Raw genomic sequence first — 17,459 nt, 5'->3', positions numbered from 1 at the left:
GGCTGTGGGCAGTTCAGAAACCGTCTTCCAGTGACATCATCGATGGGGAATACAAGCTAATAAAAACTGCAGGCTTTCTAGTCCTGAAAAGTTGCAATGTGAAAATGGAAGCCATCGTTCTCACGATAATGAAAATCTAAACATTTTTGTAAAGAAATCTTGTTTAAAAAATAATCTGCCTAATGATGATGTCACTGGAAGACGGTTTCTGAACTGCCCACAGCCCTCCTATATGAGACACAGACTGAGTAGAAAACTGATTATTAGTGAGGACCTATTATATGAAGATAGGTTGAAAAGTGGTGAAGTGGTCCTTTAAGGTTCTTAATCCACTGTTTTTCATTAAAACGTCTTTGTCCTATACTGTCCAGTTGGGATTGTGTTGAAGTCCAGCGCCTTTTAGAGCTTCAATGCCGTGAGCCATGAAATGTTGCACAAACCTTGTGGTTGTCTTTTTCTTTAAGACACGTTGTTGCATGGGGGGGGGGGGTTCTTGTTGTCCTGGTTTGCGGATCGTCAGAGTGCAGGCCATGGGTGTTTCATCTTCTTCTTCTTCTGATGAATTGAAAATGGTGGACCCGATATTGTAAACAAGTGTAATGCTCTGTGGTGTCGTCCACATGTTAACCGCGCTGTTGTGTTGAGTCGTGCTTGAAATATGCATACCTATATATATTCTGCAGTTTTACAAACACGGGATATGATGTTATTATCCAAAGTGCTTTGGACTCTGCATGGCCTCCTCCTCCCTGAGCCAAGCTTTGCGCCTATAACCGCAGACCTGAAAATAATAATAATAATACTTAATAAATACTTCAATCAATCCCCCCCCCCCCCCCCCCCCTGGGAACATTCGTCCAGAAATAACTGATGATCCGATCTACAAGCTCACAACGCGTCGGGGATGGATGGCTTTGGGAGCGTGTCTATCTTCTATTTTGAGGCCAGCCAGTGCTTTTTTTAGTCACTGTGGGTTGAAATGTCAGCTGTATACTGGTATACATAAACGATGAGTTCTGCCTCACCTGCCCCTCCTCTATATCTCAGTACAATTTAGGCATTTAGCAGACGCTCTTAATCCAGAGCGATTTACATTAAACACAAAAGCATGGGAATACATCACAATCTCTCTCTCTCTCTCTCTCTCTCTCTCTCTCTCTCTCTCTCTCTCTGTCTCTGTGTGTGTGTGTGTGTGTGTGTGTGTGTGTGTGTGTGTGTGTGTGTGTGTGGGTGTGTCTGGGTGTGTCTGGGTGAGTGTGTGTGCATCGATCTGCACACACACTCACTGTCACAGCACACGTGCAGCTGCACGTGTGCTGTGACAGTGAGTCAGTTGGCAGGTGTGTGTCAGGTGTGTGGCAGGTGTGTATCAGGTGTGTATCAGCTTGTAGGTCTGCTATTTTAGAAAAATCGAAGAACGACTGACATTTTCTAGAATCTGATCTCAGGTCAGAATGGGTTAATCAGACCATAGTGTGTGTCCAGTGGAAACCTCGTATGAATCTGATCTCAGGTCAGAATGGGTTAAAGTTCAGCAGGGGCCGAATTAAGCCCTCTTTGATGTCTATGTGTGTGTGCACACACGTCCCCGCTACAACCTCAAATACAACACCCATTATGTGACGATAGACATAATTATTGTGCATTGTGTTACATGAGGATTAGGAGGTATACTGCACTGTATACTGTAAGTTTAGGTGGCCATAATTATAATGACAACATGTTGCGGGAAGCTTTTACTGTAGTTCATTGAGTTTGCATTTTGCATCATTCACTGAGCACGCTGTGCAGGTATACTGTGCTGCTGTGAGGGACCCGCCTGCTACTGTCTCCACCGCTGCCAAACACAACTCCTCTTCAGGCATCTTAACCCATTCTGATCTGAGATCAGATTCATACGAGGTTTCCACTGGACACACACTGGTCTGATTAACCCATTCTGACCTGAGATCAGATTCTAGAAATGTCAGTCGCTCTTCGATTTTTCAAAAATAGCAGACCTACAAGCTCATATCGCGCCACTCGGTGGCGCGATATGAGCTTGTAGATCTGCTATTTTTCAATAGCTAAAGCATGACATGATGCTGACACCAAAATGGGTGCCCGGTCAGAATGGGATAACCCATTTAGACCTCATAGGACGATTCTTACAAATCATGACAGTTTTCAGGAAAATCATGTTTCTATTGTCAGTATAAGTGCTCAACCTTGTTCATGTCAAGGGGACCCCCAAAAGTATAGGTAATTAGCCACCGACCTCCATCTGAAAATATGTTTTTCCAGGGACCTCCCACCATGAAGCAAAGATTTGAGTTTTTTTTTTAATCGCGCTGAAATAAAATATATTCAAACATTTTCACGATTTTTCAAAAATCTACAAAAGACCTATACAAGCCCGTATAAGCGCTACAAGCTTGTAGATCTGCTATTTTGTTTCAATAGCTAAAGTCTAACATAATGCTTAGAACACCAACAGGGGTTCCCGTTCAGAATGGCTTAATACCGAGCACTGCTTCCCCTGCAGCCTCTTCTGGACCAGCTGGGCCCGCTTGAAAACAACAATGCCATTAGATAGGGCTGTATGCATGCGCGTTTACTGTGTGTTTAAAACAATATTACTGTCAGTCAGTCAGTCAGTCAGTCAGTCAGTCAGTCAATCAATCAATCAATCAATCAATCAATCAATCAATCAATCAATCAATCAATCAATCAATCAATCAATGTTATTTACAATATATAGGGTGCAAAATCATAGCTAAGATACTTTACATCAGGGTTCCCCAATTAGCGGCCCGCAGGCCATCTGCGGCCCTCGGAGCGCCCCATTGTGGCCTCTGGAAGAATTTTTTCGGGGGAGTTCCAGATATAAATGGCGTTAAATGGGGGGTCAGTAGTAGCCTCTGCATGTCAAACTGGGGGTCCTTTTCAAATGGGGTCTTCTTGCCCTGAAAATATATTTTCAGGGCCACAGACCTCGACCTAGCGCGTGCCGACGCGGCCCCCAGCCAGCCTGGTACCCTATAGTCAAAACATGGCCCTTGAGGAAAATTAATTGGGGAACCCTTGCTTTACATGAAGAGCAGGTTGAGAGCGAAAACACTCTTGCCAGAGACCCACCATGAACTTGGCGGAGGTGTCGAGGAAAAAGTCCTCTTTTGAACGGAAAGAAAACCCAGAACGCACACAGGCCATCTGTCTTCACCAGTGGGGGGGGCGGGGGGGGAAGATTACAGCCCAACCAATGCCACAAGGGTCCCGCCTTTTGGAGTGTCCTGACCTAGAGCACCGATTACTGTACTTCGGTTTTTCTATTCAGGGAGATGTACAAAGTTAGTTTTACATCGTTATTGTTGTTGGTGATATTCCCCGTTTTTTTTTTGTGTGCAACCCTTCCCCTTAGGTTGGGCAGAGTGACCAAGAGTGGTCACGCTTGCCCAGCCTACCCTCCCGTTCACCCTCCCACCCTCCCATGGGTCGTAGGGGAGGCAGAACATAAGAATTCAAATAAATGTAAATACAACACAATAAGGAAAAAATAAATAGTGAAGTAAGCAAGATAAACAAAAGAGAATAATGAATGAATAAAATAAAAAATAAATAAAAAACTAAAAATAATAAAGGAACGTGACAAACAGAAAATAAGATACAAACATTATAATATAGGCCTACTGCATACCTCCTTGGGACATTGAAATTGATGCTGGGTAGTTAGATAAATGGTAAATGGTAAATGGTGCATTTATATAGCGCCTTTATCCAAGGCGCTTTACAGAGATTGTGCATTACATTCACCCATTCACACACACATTCATACACCGATTGCGGCGGAAGCCATGCAAGGCACCAACCTGCACATCGGGAGCAATTAGGGGTTCAGTGTCTTTGCCCAAGGACACTTTTGACATGTAGACAGGAGGAGGAGCCGGGATTCGAACCGCCGACCCATGGATCATTGGACGACCTGCTCTACCTCCTGAGCCACAGCCGCCCCTCCGATGAAATTATAACTGATCGCTCGGGAGTGTTTCCAAGTTGTTGAAGTATGATATATGAAGGGTTGCCGTCTAGCATGGAATTTCTCCATTGAGCCTCTAGTTTTGAATTTGAATTTTTTTTACTTTGGTTTTTCTGAAAGAAAATGTAAAAGTACAATTCACCCTTTTGTCAAGCGTTGTGCCGCTCTCCGCTAGCTCTCCATGTGGCTTCCGCTTCGTGGTTGGCCAGAGATCCTTTCTCTCTCCATCCACTACCATTGAGATAACATGTTTTCCTGTTGCTTCGTATTGATATTCTGTGCGTTCAATTATTATTTTAAACATGGTGTATATCCACACTTTCCCTGGGCTGTGTGTGTGTGCTCACAGTTCCTGTCGATTTGATCCAATGAAAGCCAATGAAACTGGTCAGATGACCAATGATATCCAATGAAATCGACAGGAAAGTGTGGATACAGGCAGTATACAACATGCAGCGTTGTGGGTGACGGAGGCAGATTGTTGCTGAGAGGCCCTTCTTGTCGCGTCAGTCTTATCTGTTACAACCAGACCACTCACACACTATTGTGTTTCACTATTATACCCCCCCCCCCCCCTCCCTCCCTCCCTCCTCCTCATGGGCCTCCATGTTCCATTACACACACACACGCACACGCGCATCACACGCGAGAGCACGTACGTACAGTACGCACGCACACACACGCACTGTTCCGTGCTTTATAGGATCTTGGTGATGATGAGATGTATCTGTTACACACATAAGGAATCTAGCATTGTGTTGCTAACATTATCGGCAATGATGGAGTGAATGTGCATGCATGCATGCGCGTGTCTGTCAGCGTGCATGCGCGTGTGCGTTGCGTTGCGTGCGTGCGCGTGTGCTCCCAGGGGTGGTGGAATGTGTTGCCCCCTTTGGCATGACGCTCCACCATGGGCATGTAAATGCGTGTGTGGGCGTGTCCCAGTGAGGTAGGTCTCTCTGCTGGAGAGACCGGATCCAGGTGGAGAGACATCATCAGAGAGAGGGAGAGAGAGAGAGAGAGAGAGAGAGAGAGAGAGAGAGAGAGAGAGAGGGAGAGGGAGAGGGAGAGGGAGAGGGAGAGGGAGAGGGAGAGGGGGAGAGAGAGAGAGGGGGATGGGCGCAGGAGGAGAGGTGAATTTATCAAGGAACGGACAGATGGAGAGAGAGAGACAGAGAGAGAGAGAGAGAGAGAGAGAGAGAATAGCGTTGCTGCCGGGGCAGAATCCTCTTATCTCCACATTGTAACGTTGTGTGTGTTTACTTGGTAAATGATGCTACAGCGTCACACAGAGCATAACGTACAGCATAACGTACAGCATAACGTACAGCATAACGTACAGCATAACGTACAGCATAACGTACAGCATAACGTACAGCGTCACACAGAGCATAACGTACGAAGGGGTTCCAGGTAAATGATGGAGAGTTGGTAACCAAGTGGACCCCTATATTCGAGCTTTACCTCTTGAGGGTGTAAAATGAAACCAAATGGACCCGTGAGGGTCCACGGTATACAGTTCTGTAGGAATGTGAATGGTGAACGCTAACAGTTCTTTATGAATGTGAATGGTGAACGCTAACAGTTCTTTATGAATGTGAATGGTGAACGCTAACAGTTCTTTAGGAATGTGAATGTGGACGCTAACAGTTCTTTAGGAATGTGAATGGTGAACGCTAACAGTTCTTTAGGAATGTGAATGGTGAACGCTAACAGTTCTTTAGGAATGTGAATGGTGAACACTAACAGTTCTTTATGAATGTGAATGGTGAACGGTAACAGTTCTTTATGAATGTGGACGGTAACAGTTCTTTATGAATGTGAATGGTGAACGCTAACAGTTCTTTAGGAATGTGAATGGTGAACGCTAACAGTTCTTTAGGAATGTGAATGGTGAACACTAACAGTTCTTTATGAATGTGAATGGTGAACGGTAACAGTTCTTTATGAATGTGGACGGTAACAGTTCTTTATGAATGTGGACGGTAACAGTTCTTTAGGAATGTGAATGGTGAACGGTAACAGTTCTTTATGAATGTGGACGGTAACAGTTATTTATGAATGTGGACGGTAACAGTTATTTATGAATGTGGACGGTAACAGTTCTTTAGGAATGTGAATGGTGAACGGTAACAGTTCTTTATGAATGTGAATGGTGAACGGTAACAGTTCTTTATGAATGTGGACGGTAACAGTTCTTTATGAATGTGGACGGTAACAGTTATTTAGGAATGTGGACGGTAACAGTTCTTTATGAATGTGGACAGTAACAGTTCTTTATGAGTGTGGACGGTAACAGTTCTTTAGGAATGTGAATGGTGAACGGTAACAGTTCTTTATGAATGTGGACGGTAACAGTTTTTTAGGAATGTGAATGGTGAACGGTAACAGTTCTTTATGAATGTGGACGGTAACAGTTCTTTAGGAATGTGAATGGTGAACGGTAACAGTTCTTTATGAATGTGGACGGTAACAGTTCTTTAGGAATGTGAATGGTGGACGGTAACAGTTCTTTAGGAATGTGAATGGTGAACGGTAACAGTTCTTTATGAATGTGGACGGTAACAGTTCTTTAGGAATGTGAATGGTGGACGGTAACAGTTCTTTGGACATACGAGGTTTCCTCCCGACAGAGCAGATATATTTAGGACGCCGAGGCGAGGCGAGGCGTATCTCAGGAGGAGGACGAGATGCACTGTCATTGTGTTGCAGCTCAGGAAGAGCTGTGTGCATGCGTACGTACGTGCGTGCGTGCGTGCGTGCATGCGTGCGTACGTGCGTGCGTTTAGAGTTATCATTCGATATAAGTCTGCTTCACACACACACACACACACACACACACACACACACACACACACACACACACGCACACACACGCACACACACACACACACACAGACACACACACACACACACGCGCACACACACACACACACACACACACACACACACACACACACACACACACACACACACACACACACACACAACATTTAGGGTGCATTGGGTACTGCATATAACTGGGTGGGGCTTTGTTCCCGTTGGGCGACATGCAGCCTCGTTTCTCACATTCTGCATTGCTTGTGTGGACGTTTGGCACACACACACACACACACACACACTCACACACACACACACACACACAAACACGGTGCTAGCTGCATGGGAGAGGCGCATGTGAACCCACACCATGCAATGCCAAATCCCAAAGAAGCATTCGTATAACAAGTAAGACGCGCAAACGCGGGGAGCGAACGCAGCTCGTGTGTGTGTGGTTGTGTGTGTGTGTGTGTGTGTGTGTGTGTGTGTGTGTGTGTGTGTGCTACAGCTGCGCCCTGTGTGTGTGTGTGTGCTACAGCTGCGCCCTCTGGTGGCGGGTGGGTGGTGTAACAGCGGGACAGACACACACACACACACACAGACACACACACAGACAGACATTCAGCCCTTGCTGTCATAGTAAGTGGCTCACTGCGTTCGCAATTAACCTCAGATTCAGAGACTATACTTTTCTCCAGCGTTTGGGTCAGATGAATCTGTGAGCTTTCACTGCTATTTTATTTATTATTTATTATTGTAATTTTTTTTAACCCATTCTGGACGGGAACCCGTTTTGGTGTTTTAACTATATATAAGCATTATTTAGCTATATAAAAATAGCAGATCTATACAAGCTCATATAGCGCGCCATCACCGAGTGGCGCGCTACGAGCTTGTATAGGTCTGCTATTTTCGTGGCACAAATCCTTGAATATACTGTATATATTCTTTCAGAAGACTTTTTATTTATTTCAACGTCAGGCCTATAAATATGGCTTAAAGGACAACTTTAGTTTTTTTCAACCAAGGTTCATGTTTTAGGTTGTTATTAGAGAAACTAAAAGGTGGGTGTTCATTTTCTTTCATTTGCTGCTTTCTTTCGTTTTAGGGATTTTAGCTCTTTTTGACAGGGGGGGGCGGGGACATTCGAGCATGGGGCTAAATATGTATTTTTTTTACCAAATTTGATGGTGATTTATTTATTTATTATTTACTATAGTCCTAATAAACCCCAGGAAATTACATCTGGCCACAGAAGATCACATGATCTACTGAATGTGAAGGTAGCCTATACTGGGGGAAGGCTTATACTGTGTGTATAGGCTGAATATGTCAGTTTGTCACATTCAGTAGATCCTGTGATCTTTTCTGGACAGATGTAATTTCTTGGGGTTTATTAGGACTATAGTAAATAATAAAAAAATAAATCACCGTAATATTTTGTAAAAAAAATACATATTTAGCCCCATGCTCGAATGCCCCCGCCCCTCTGTCAAAAACTGCTAAAATCCCTAAAACAAAAGAAAGCAGCAAATGAAAGAAAATTCTAATAACAACCTAAAACATGAAGCTTGGTTGAAAAAAACTAAAGTTGTCCTTTAAGTCATGCTTATTTGCTTTTCTAGGTTTTCCTGAAATGACCTGGCACTCTATTCTGTGTGTGGGCTTGTCAGGTGTGCACACAGCGTGTATATATATATATATATAGGCCACCAACGCGTAGAAATAGGGATGAGGTGAAGCGTTATTTGCATTCGGTCAGCATATTCAGACTCAGAGACCTAGAGGGACTGAGGTAGCAGCTTATTATACCCACACACTGTACAGAATCCCCACTAGACCACCGTACTCAGCGTACTGTACCATGTAACAGTGATGGAAGAAGTATACTCACATGTTTTACTCATGAGTAAAAGTATCAATACCCTGTTGTAAAGAAATGGTCTGTTATTATTCAAGATTTACTTGAGTAAAAGTATGCTCATTATGCAGAGTTTTGAAAAGGTATAAAAAAATCATGTGAAAATAGCAGATCTACAAATTCACAACAAGTCCCTTTTTGCGACTTCTCAATTCATGGAAAAAACAAAAAAACACACAAAAGGTTAGAAGGGCCTGGGCCGTGGCTCAGCGGTCCAGGCACCTTGGCTGGTATAATCCAGGTCTGGCAGTGTGCCGCGGGTTCGACTCCCGATCCCGACGGCCTTTACTGCATGTCTTCCTCTCCCCCCCCCCCCCCCCCCCCATCTCTCTCCCCATAAAAAATATAAAATAAAGGCGAAAGCCGCAAACAAAGAAAGAAAAAAAGATTTGAATGTGTAGATTAGTGGTTTCGCCCGACAGCAGCGATATGACCTAATTGTTACCTGGCATGGGTGTGACTACAGTATATAGGACTACACTACCCACAATCCCCTGGGTGATTCCTGGCTCTGCTGTAACAGTCCAGATGGACCTGGGTGTCTCAACCGCATGCTGCAAACATAACACTTCCATTGGCTGATTCAATGTTTCTATTTTTAGCTCAGAGACGGGGCCGTGGTAAAGGCACTGCCAGTGAAGATAATATTATATTATATTTTATTCACACTTCCCCCCCCCCCCTATATATACACATACTGCCAGGGAATAGTTATTGCGATGAATATTGCTTTTTCGAGCGAGCCAAGACAGTAAACAACATTGTGTTGGAAATAATGAGTTCATTTTATGTCGCGGCTATAAAGAACAACAAACGTTTTCAAACCATCATGGTTGACATTTTGCCAGGAATGGTCGTGGACGTTGGGTTTGTTGAGGACGATTTCTTCATTGTGGCGAAAGACGGAAAATAGCCAATCAACAACGTGTCGAGTGTGTGTGTGTGTGTGTGTGTGTGTGTGTGTGTGTGTGCGTGCGTGCGTGCGTGCGTGCGTGTGCGTGCGTGCGCGTGCATGTCGGTGCTAGCTAGCGTAGCGTGGCCTTCCCAGCATGCATCCTGTCGTTCAGTCAGTATTTGTGGTGAAGTGGAGCACGGCGTATGAACAGAGCGGCCATCTGCTCTACTGCAGCCCAACCTGCAGCTCTACTGCAGCCCAACTAATCTAATGTAATCCTGGGCGCTACACTTCCTCTGCCAGCCTGGGGGGGGGCAGCGGACTGACCTCATGCTTCCTTCTATGCATGAAGAGTCCAAGCTTCTTCCTTTCACCTGACAGAGGGGGAGTTTTCCCCGGCCGGACGTAGCGCGTGGAAGGAACACGTCATTCCGACCAGTTCCTTTCCCCTCCATCAGGAGATACGAGGCATAGAACATCCTATATAATTTGAATGGAGGTCTATGGGGGCCGTGTGCAAAAATCCTGGTGCTGGGGGTGACGGAGGCGTTGCCTATAGCAACCGGGCCAATGTTAAAAGGTGGCTAAACCGTTTCATATTTTGTGTGAAGCTTTAGCTCGGCAGATAACCTCCCTGGGGTGAGAGGTATGTTGGCAGTAAAATAATGAATAAGTATAGAATCCACCTCCTCTCCTCTGATGCATGGCAGGGTTGTGTGGTTGAGTTCACTTCATACATCATATAAACTACATGTACTTTACACAGAGAGAGACGTTATTGGCTCTCCTGAAGACCCCGGCAGCAACATGTCAGCGTCGCACGTCACATAATTATGATGTGGCCGTTTTACTTTGTCTGGCACGTACACAGTATACAAGGATGGATGATGAGTCGACAGCGGAGTCTGGTCCTCGTCCAAGTGACAGGGAGCAGAGAACTGTGTCTCTGTGTGTGTGTGTGTGTGTGTGTGTGTGTGTGTGTGTGTGTGTGTGTGTGTGTGTGTGTGTGTGTGTGTGTGTGTGTGTGTGTGTGTGTGTGTGTGTGTGTGTGTGTGTGTGTGTAATAATGTAATAATGGTGAAGGTGAACCATCAGTAATTGATCTGGCCTCCCTGGAACCCCTTCAAGGACCTCTGGGTTTTCCCTCCAAGGACCCCTGGGTTTTCCCTTCAAGGACCTCTGGGTTTTCCCTTCAAGGACCCCTGGGTTTTCCCTTCAAGGACCTCTGGGTTTTCCCTTCAAGGACCCCTGGCTTTTCCCACTAAATGCTACATTTCAACTGCAGTGCTTTTCAACCCTTTTCATGTCAAGGCCCATTATCTATTTGGCATTTGAGCCACGGACCACCGTCTCACGAGATGTTGCCTCTCAGACCCGAGACGAAAGAATATGTCGGTGAATAACTTTGTCCACAATTCCATGCTGTATTGAAACGTTGATCAAAATAACAATCATTTTACATTCTCTATAATTGTGTATAGACTTCTTGAATTACAAGAAGTCTATACACAACATCTGCATTTCTTAATTTACCTCTTATACCAAGTTGGTTTCATTTCACGCTCTCAAGAGTCAAAGATCTATAATTATTTTCGGGGGAGGCTGTTTAGCTAAATGTCTACATATAGTGAATGTCAGTATATAGTTGCTGATATTGATGATGTGTGGATATCGTTGCATGGTTTGTCATGGTGGTGCTTAATGGTATAGTGTATAGTCAAAAGTATAGGACACTGTCTCTTGTAGCTGGTTCAAATTGGGAGAATGAATGAAAGAACGTTCAACTCCAGAGTTTGTTGCTGTTGCTTACGTTTTCTCTGTCAACTTTTAAGCTACATGGCTTAAAGGGATTGTGACATAAAAAAAAAGTTTTGGAATTGTTCTTGTTTTTTTTAGGTTTTCTAATCTCAATTGCACCCAAAAAACATGAACTTTTAACATTCAGTAGATTTTCTGTGAACTGTGGTTTTCTGGCTCAAACAGGTGCTCTGATTTGCCGGCAGTAAGTGACATCACTTACTGCAAATCCCATATATGTCAATGGAATTTGCCAGCAGATGTCACTGTTTCACTGTGTTGCCTGTTTTCATTGTAGCTCAAAAGGCCCAAAAAACCCCAAAGAAAACTTAGACCACAGAAAATCCACTGAATGTTCAAAGTTCAGGTTTTTTGGGTGTAATTGAGGTCATAAAACCTAAAAGAAAAAAGAAAAAGAAAAAGAAAAAGAAATGAAAATGAATGTCATAAAACCTTTAATAGTATATAGCCTCGTTTCCCAGAGGAGAAGAGCCTATAGTCACGACTATAGCGTCGTTCCCATCCTTGCTCATCTGCGAGGAGAAGAGCCTGCTCACGACCTTGAGTGTCTAGAAAGCTTAGATTTTCATTATCGTGAGAATGATGGCTTCCATTTTCGCATTGCAACTTTTCAGGACTAGAAAGCCTGCAGTTTCTATTAGCTTGTATTCTATTCCCCATCGATGATGTCACTGGAAGACGGTTTCTGAACTGCCCACAGCCCTCCTATGAGACACAGACAGAGTAGAAGAAAATTGCGCACTTTTTTTCATGATTATTAGTGAGGACCTATTATATGAAGATAGGTTGAAAAGTGGTGAAGTGGTCCTTTAAGTAAAAGTACCAATACTGCAGATCTACAAACTTGTAGATCGGCTATTTTCAAATGGACGAAATGTAGAGTTGAAGTGGTTAATGCATTGTTTTCTAAATGTAGAGTTGAAGTGGTTAATGCATTGTTTTCTAAATGTAGAGTTGAAGTGGTTAATGCATTGTTTTCTAATCAAAATTAAAATCTCCAAAGTAACTATAGTAACTAAAGTTTTCACATAATTGTAGTGGAGTAAAAGTACAAACTTTTGCCTCGGAAATCTGGTACTGGAAATTGGAAATACTCAAGTATAGTACAAACACCTCAGTACAGTACAGTACTTAAGTAAAAGTACTTAGTTGTAGAGCAACTACAGAACATCACTTCCTGCTTCACATCGCATCCGGTGTACTGATACATGTGTGAATTGTAACATCCGGTGTACTGATACATGTGTGAATTGTAACATCCGGTGTACTGATACATGTGTGAATTGTAACATGCGTACAGTGTGTTCTCGCTGTGTTTGATGCTGAATGTGTTATCGATAAATGTGTGTGTCTATTGATAACTAATGTGTGTGTATTGATAACTAATGTGTGTGTATTGATAACTAATGTGTGTGTGTGTGTGTGTGTGTGTGTGTTTGTTGTTTGTTCCAGGCTAAGGACAGTGATGATGATGAGGAGGTGGTGCAGGTCGACAGGGATCATTTTATGGATGAGTTCTTTGAACAGGTAAAACACGCACGCACGCACGCACGCACGCACGCACGCACGCACAATGGACGGAGCGACTGGCGGCATGTGGCTCACAGCGGCTGCTTGGTAAACCAAAGGTTGCCAGTTGGATCCCCGTGCAGGTCCTCCTCGTGTCGAAGTGTCCTTGAGCAAGACGGCTCCCGACGAGCAGCTTGGTGCCTTGCATGGTTTCCTCTGCCGTCTGCAGCGTCTCAATGGGTGAATGTAATCCACACCGTAAAGCGCTATATATAACTGCACCATTTGCACGCACGCACATGCACACGCATGCACTCATGCACGCACGCGCGCACGCACGCACGCACGCACATTTAACATCTTTATTTGCATTCACATTTTACAAGAAATTCTTGAACACAAACAATAGTGGATGCGCAAACTTGGAAAACTGTACAACAACAACAACAAGTGCTTCAAAGAATACAGATCAACGGGTATACAGAAAGCATCGCCTTCTCCAGGCGACTGCCAATTATTGCAGACACTGAACAGAATTCTGCCGATGCCTGTATAGCTCTCGGCTTGGGCATGCCTGCAATCTGCAGGCCCCTCACGACTGATTTATGGACATTACCGAGGCTTCCAAATATGAACACAAGTAGTTTACACACACACACACACACACGCACGCACGCATGCACGCACACACACACACACACACACACGCACGCATGCACACGAACACACACGCACACGCAGAGTAAACATGATATATGAAGAACAATATAACCAGGGGGGAAACACTGGTACTAGTACAACTCCCTGGTGCATCGTTACTGGTACTAGTACAACTCCCTGGTGAATCGTTACTGGTACTAGTACAACTCCCTGGTGCATCGTTACTGGTACTAGTACAACTCCCTGGTGCATCGTTACTGGTACTAGTACAACTCCCTGGTGCATCGTTACTGGTACTAGTACAACTCCCTGGTGCATCGTTACTGGTACTAGTACAACTCCCTGGTGAATCGTTACTGGTACTAGTACAACTCCCTGGTGCATCGTTACTGGTACTAGTACAACTCCCTGGTGAATCGTTACTGGTACTAGTACAACTCCCTGGTGAATCGTTACTGGTACTAGTACAACTCCCTGGTGCATCGTTACTGGTACTAGTACAACTCCCTGGTGCATCATTACTGGTACTAGTACAACTCCCTGGTGAATCGTTACTGGTACTAGTACAACTCCCTGGTGAATCATTACTGGTACTAGTACAACTCCCTGGTGCATCGTTACTGGTACTAGTACAACTCCCTGGTGCATCGTTACTGGTACTAGTACAACTCCCTGGTGCATCGTTACTGGTACTAGTACAACTCCCTGGTGCATCGTTACTGGTACTAGTACTACTCCCTGGTGCATCATTCTTACTCCAGAAATCACTTCTCCCTATGATAAAGATTGCTATTCTATACGACTGTATTTCAGATTGTAAATATTCACATTTTGTTATTGGCTATTAAACCGTAAAGCCTCTTTAGCAGCAAGCTCTGAGAGTTACGGAAATTGAAATGAATACACTTTCTTATTTTCACGGAAGCAAAGGAAGCACTCCATTCATATTTTGGAAATTTTCAGTGATTTGCGTCACGGCTGTATTATTTAGTAAAGAAAATGAATAAAGATACTCTCTCTCAGTACATAGCTAAATTAACCCATTTATACCTGAGGACGATTCTAAAAAGAAAAAGGCTTCTAAATCACGACAGTTTTCTGAAAGAAAAAACGATGTTTCTATATCAGTGTTTCTCAATCTATTTCATGTAAAAAAAAAAAAAATTTTATTGGCCGCCAGCCCCCATCTGAAAATACGTCGTTCCAGGAGCAAAGATTTGAGTTATAAAACGTAAACGTAAAAACGAACGTTTAGTTAAGATGTGTGCGCCACATTTTCGCGACGTTTCAAAAACAGCAGATCTGCAAGCTCGTAGCGCGGCACTCGGTGCCGCGCTACGAGCTTGTAGATCTGCTGTTTTTCAACAGATATAAAGTATATATAGCATAATGCTTGAAACACCAAAATGGGGGTTCCCGTCCTGGACGTGTTAAAATAAACACGAAGCATTGACGTGGATGAGGTCCCACTGCAACAACTAACCTATACCTACACCTACACGGGGGGATATATAAAGCCGTAAAGTCTAGCATGGGCTGATTTCTCCCGAGCAACTGAAATTACAATCTCATACAATCTAACAAAGAGTTATGTGGACCATGGAAATTACTCGGCGTGGCAAAATGAAAGAGGCAAAGAGAGCCAAATCCACAGTGCACACGTACAGCATGCAGGCCCTGATGAAAATATTACAATGTTGGACCCGTGGGTGGTGGTGATCATAATAAAATGACGGCTTTCAGGTATTTTAGTTTTTTTTAATCAAAAGTGCAACGGTCCACGAGGACTGTAGTTCCGTGGAGAGAGCGTATACGTGCGCTCCTTTTTAGATTGGATTATATCCTTCCCGTAACAGAATCAGACACAGCAGATTCAGACAAAGACTCTATGACTCACGGGGGTATGCTGATGAAAGCTACAGTTATTGACAACATTAAAACATGGAGTTCCCCCCTGCAAAGTGGATGGTGTTCCCATTGAGTTTTAAAAGCGACACTTGGTAACGTTCCTCTTCCGTGCATGCCTCCGATTTGAAACCGGTTTGCTGCTGATAAAGGGGGAGGGGTTAGAGGAGGGGCTGATAGTGTGATGTCACTATATTACTGTTTATTTCATTGGCCCGTTTGACTGTCAAGGGTTCAGCCTCCAGGAAGAAACCCTAAATACAAAGTTAATGCACCGTTGCACATAAAAACGACTCCAGGGTGTCTAATGAAGTATACTGTCACCTCATAGACACATGAAAAACTGGAAAAAATACAAAACATTGTGGCACTCCATCTTTAACCCATTCTGAACGGGCACCCATTTTGGTGTCGGCATCATGTTGTGCTTTAGCTATTTAAAAATAGCAGATCTACAAGCTCATATCGCGCCACCGAGTGGCACGTTACGAGCTCTTGTTGTCAAGTCATGACAATAATCACAATGTTTTGGGCCGAACAAATAATTAGAAAGAAGGTTACACCCCTTTTTTTTTTTTTTTTTCTTCTTTGTAATTATTAGTTTGGTCCAAAATGTGTTTTGTTTGTTGTCATGATTTGGCACGCCTCGAGTTGGCTTCGTACGACGCTTAAAAGGTCTTTAAATAAATACTTTTGGAAATATTGGGGAAAATACATTGGGAACTATTTCCTGGGCCTGGCGTCGTCATGAAAGGGGGCGGGACTGCGACGCTCTATAGCCTACACACAAAATGGCATTCGTACTGCTGGAGCGGTGCCCGTTGGGCTCTGGCGTACTTGGAACGATGCAAGTTGGAAATGCATGTCCCTTTCATGCAATATATGGAGTAATTTCTTTGGTCATGCATGCCCAAATATGGAGTCTATATGCAGACGTCAGAAGAGGCCAGCTCCATATATAGAGATCTAGTGGGGTGGTTTTAGATATTTTAGATTGTATCAGTGAGCTCAGTGTCTCTGATGTCATGGACACTGGGCTCACTTCCTTCCTGGACTACAAGTTGTCCCTATCCACAAGGAGGAGCAGTGCACCAAAGAATTATAGGAATTGTAGTCCAGGAATGAAGTGAGCCAGTGTCCATGACATCAGAGACACTGGGGTCACTGCTACAATCTAAAATATCTAAAACCACATATTACACACATAAAGACCCCCAGGAAAGTGTTCTAAAGCTTCTAACGGTCATCAACATATATCTTTTTACAAAAAGGGTGAAGTGTCCCTTTAAGTAGTGTATACTTACTTGAGTGGACTTTACTTGAGCATGTGACATTTTCTGTACTTTTACTTCTATCTCCACCACATCTCGGATCTAAATATTGTAATTTTACTCCCACTTCTAACGTTTAGTCACTAGTTAGTAGTTACTTTGTAGATTTTGATATAGAACACCGGAGTCTGACGTCAATATCGGTAGAGGGCGCAAGTACGCGGGTTTGCATTGTAATCCCCGATTTAAGATCGACTCATATAAGAGCTGTGTTTGATAAATAAACATGTCGTTTCACTCGTATGGATTGACTGACTGAGAGAAAACGCGAATGTTTAATACTGCTGCTGAATTAGTTAAACTTTCGCTAGAAACAGACTGTATCAAATATATGTGACTGACTGTCGTAAACGTTACAGAGACACCTATTAAACCCGACAATATCACAGAGACAGCTTGTTTATTTTTGGACCACAGCGCTTATATGAGATGTTATTCTCCATAGGAGAAATTACTTTCCGTGAACCGGGGGATGAGCGAGTGACGTCAGGACTATATCGGCGCTCTATTACAAAACATATAACCACTTCAACCCTGCATACATTACGACCATTTGAGAATAGCCGATCTACAAGCTCGCAATTT

General features: G+C 43.7%; 1 protein-coding gene across 1 annotated transcript in view; it reads left to right on the top strand.

The window, feature by feature from the left end:
• Positions 1-17,459, top strand: part of stx1b (syntaxin 1B) — a gene marked incomplete at its 3' end in the record, with an annotated part of 103,100 nt that overhangs the window by 51,369 nt on the left and 34,272 nt on the right. Inside the window, exon 2 of the mRNA XM_083779496.1 lies at positions 12,922-12,996. Coding sequence (XP_083635622.1) covers positions 12,922-12,996 — 75 coding nt within the window. The remainder of the gene's footprint in view (positions 1-12,921; positions 12,997-17,459) is intronic.

This window comes from Protomyctophum parallelum (genome assembly GCF_964188405.1).
Source record: "Protomyctophum parallelum genome assembly, chromosome: 13".
Taxonomy (NCBI): domain Eukaryota; kingdom Metazoa; phylum Chordata; class Actinopteri; order Myctophiformes; family Myctophidae; genus Protomyctophum; species Protomyctophum parallelum.
Note: the sequence above shows the minus strand (reverse complement) of the source record. Positions and strands in the feature narration are given on the sequence as shown.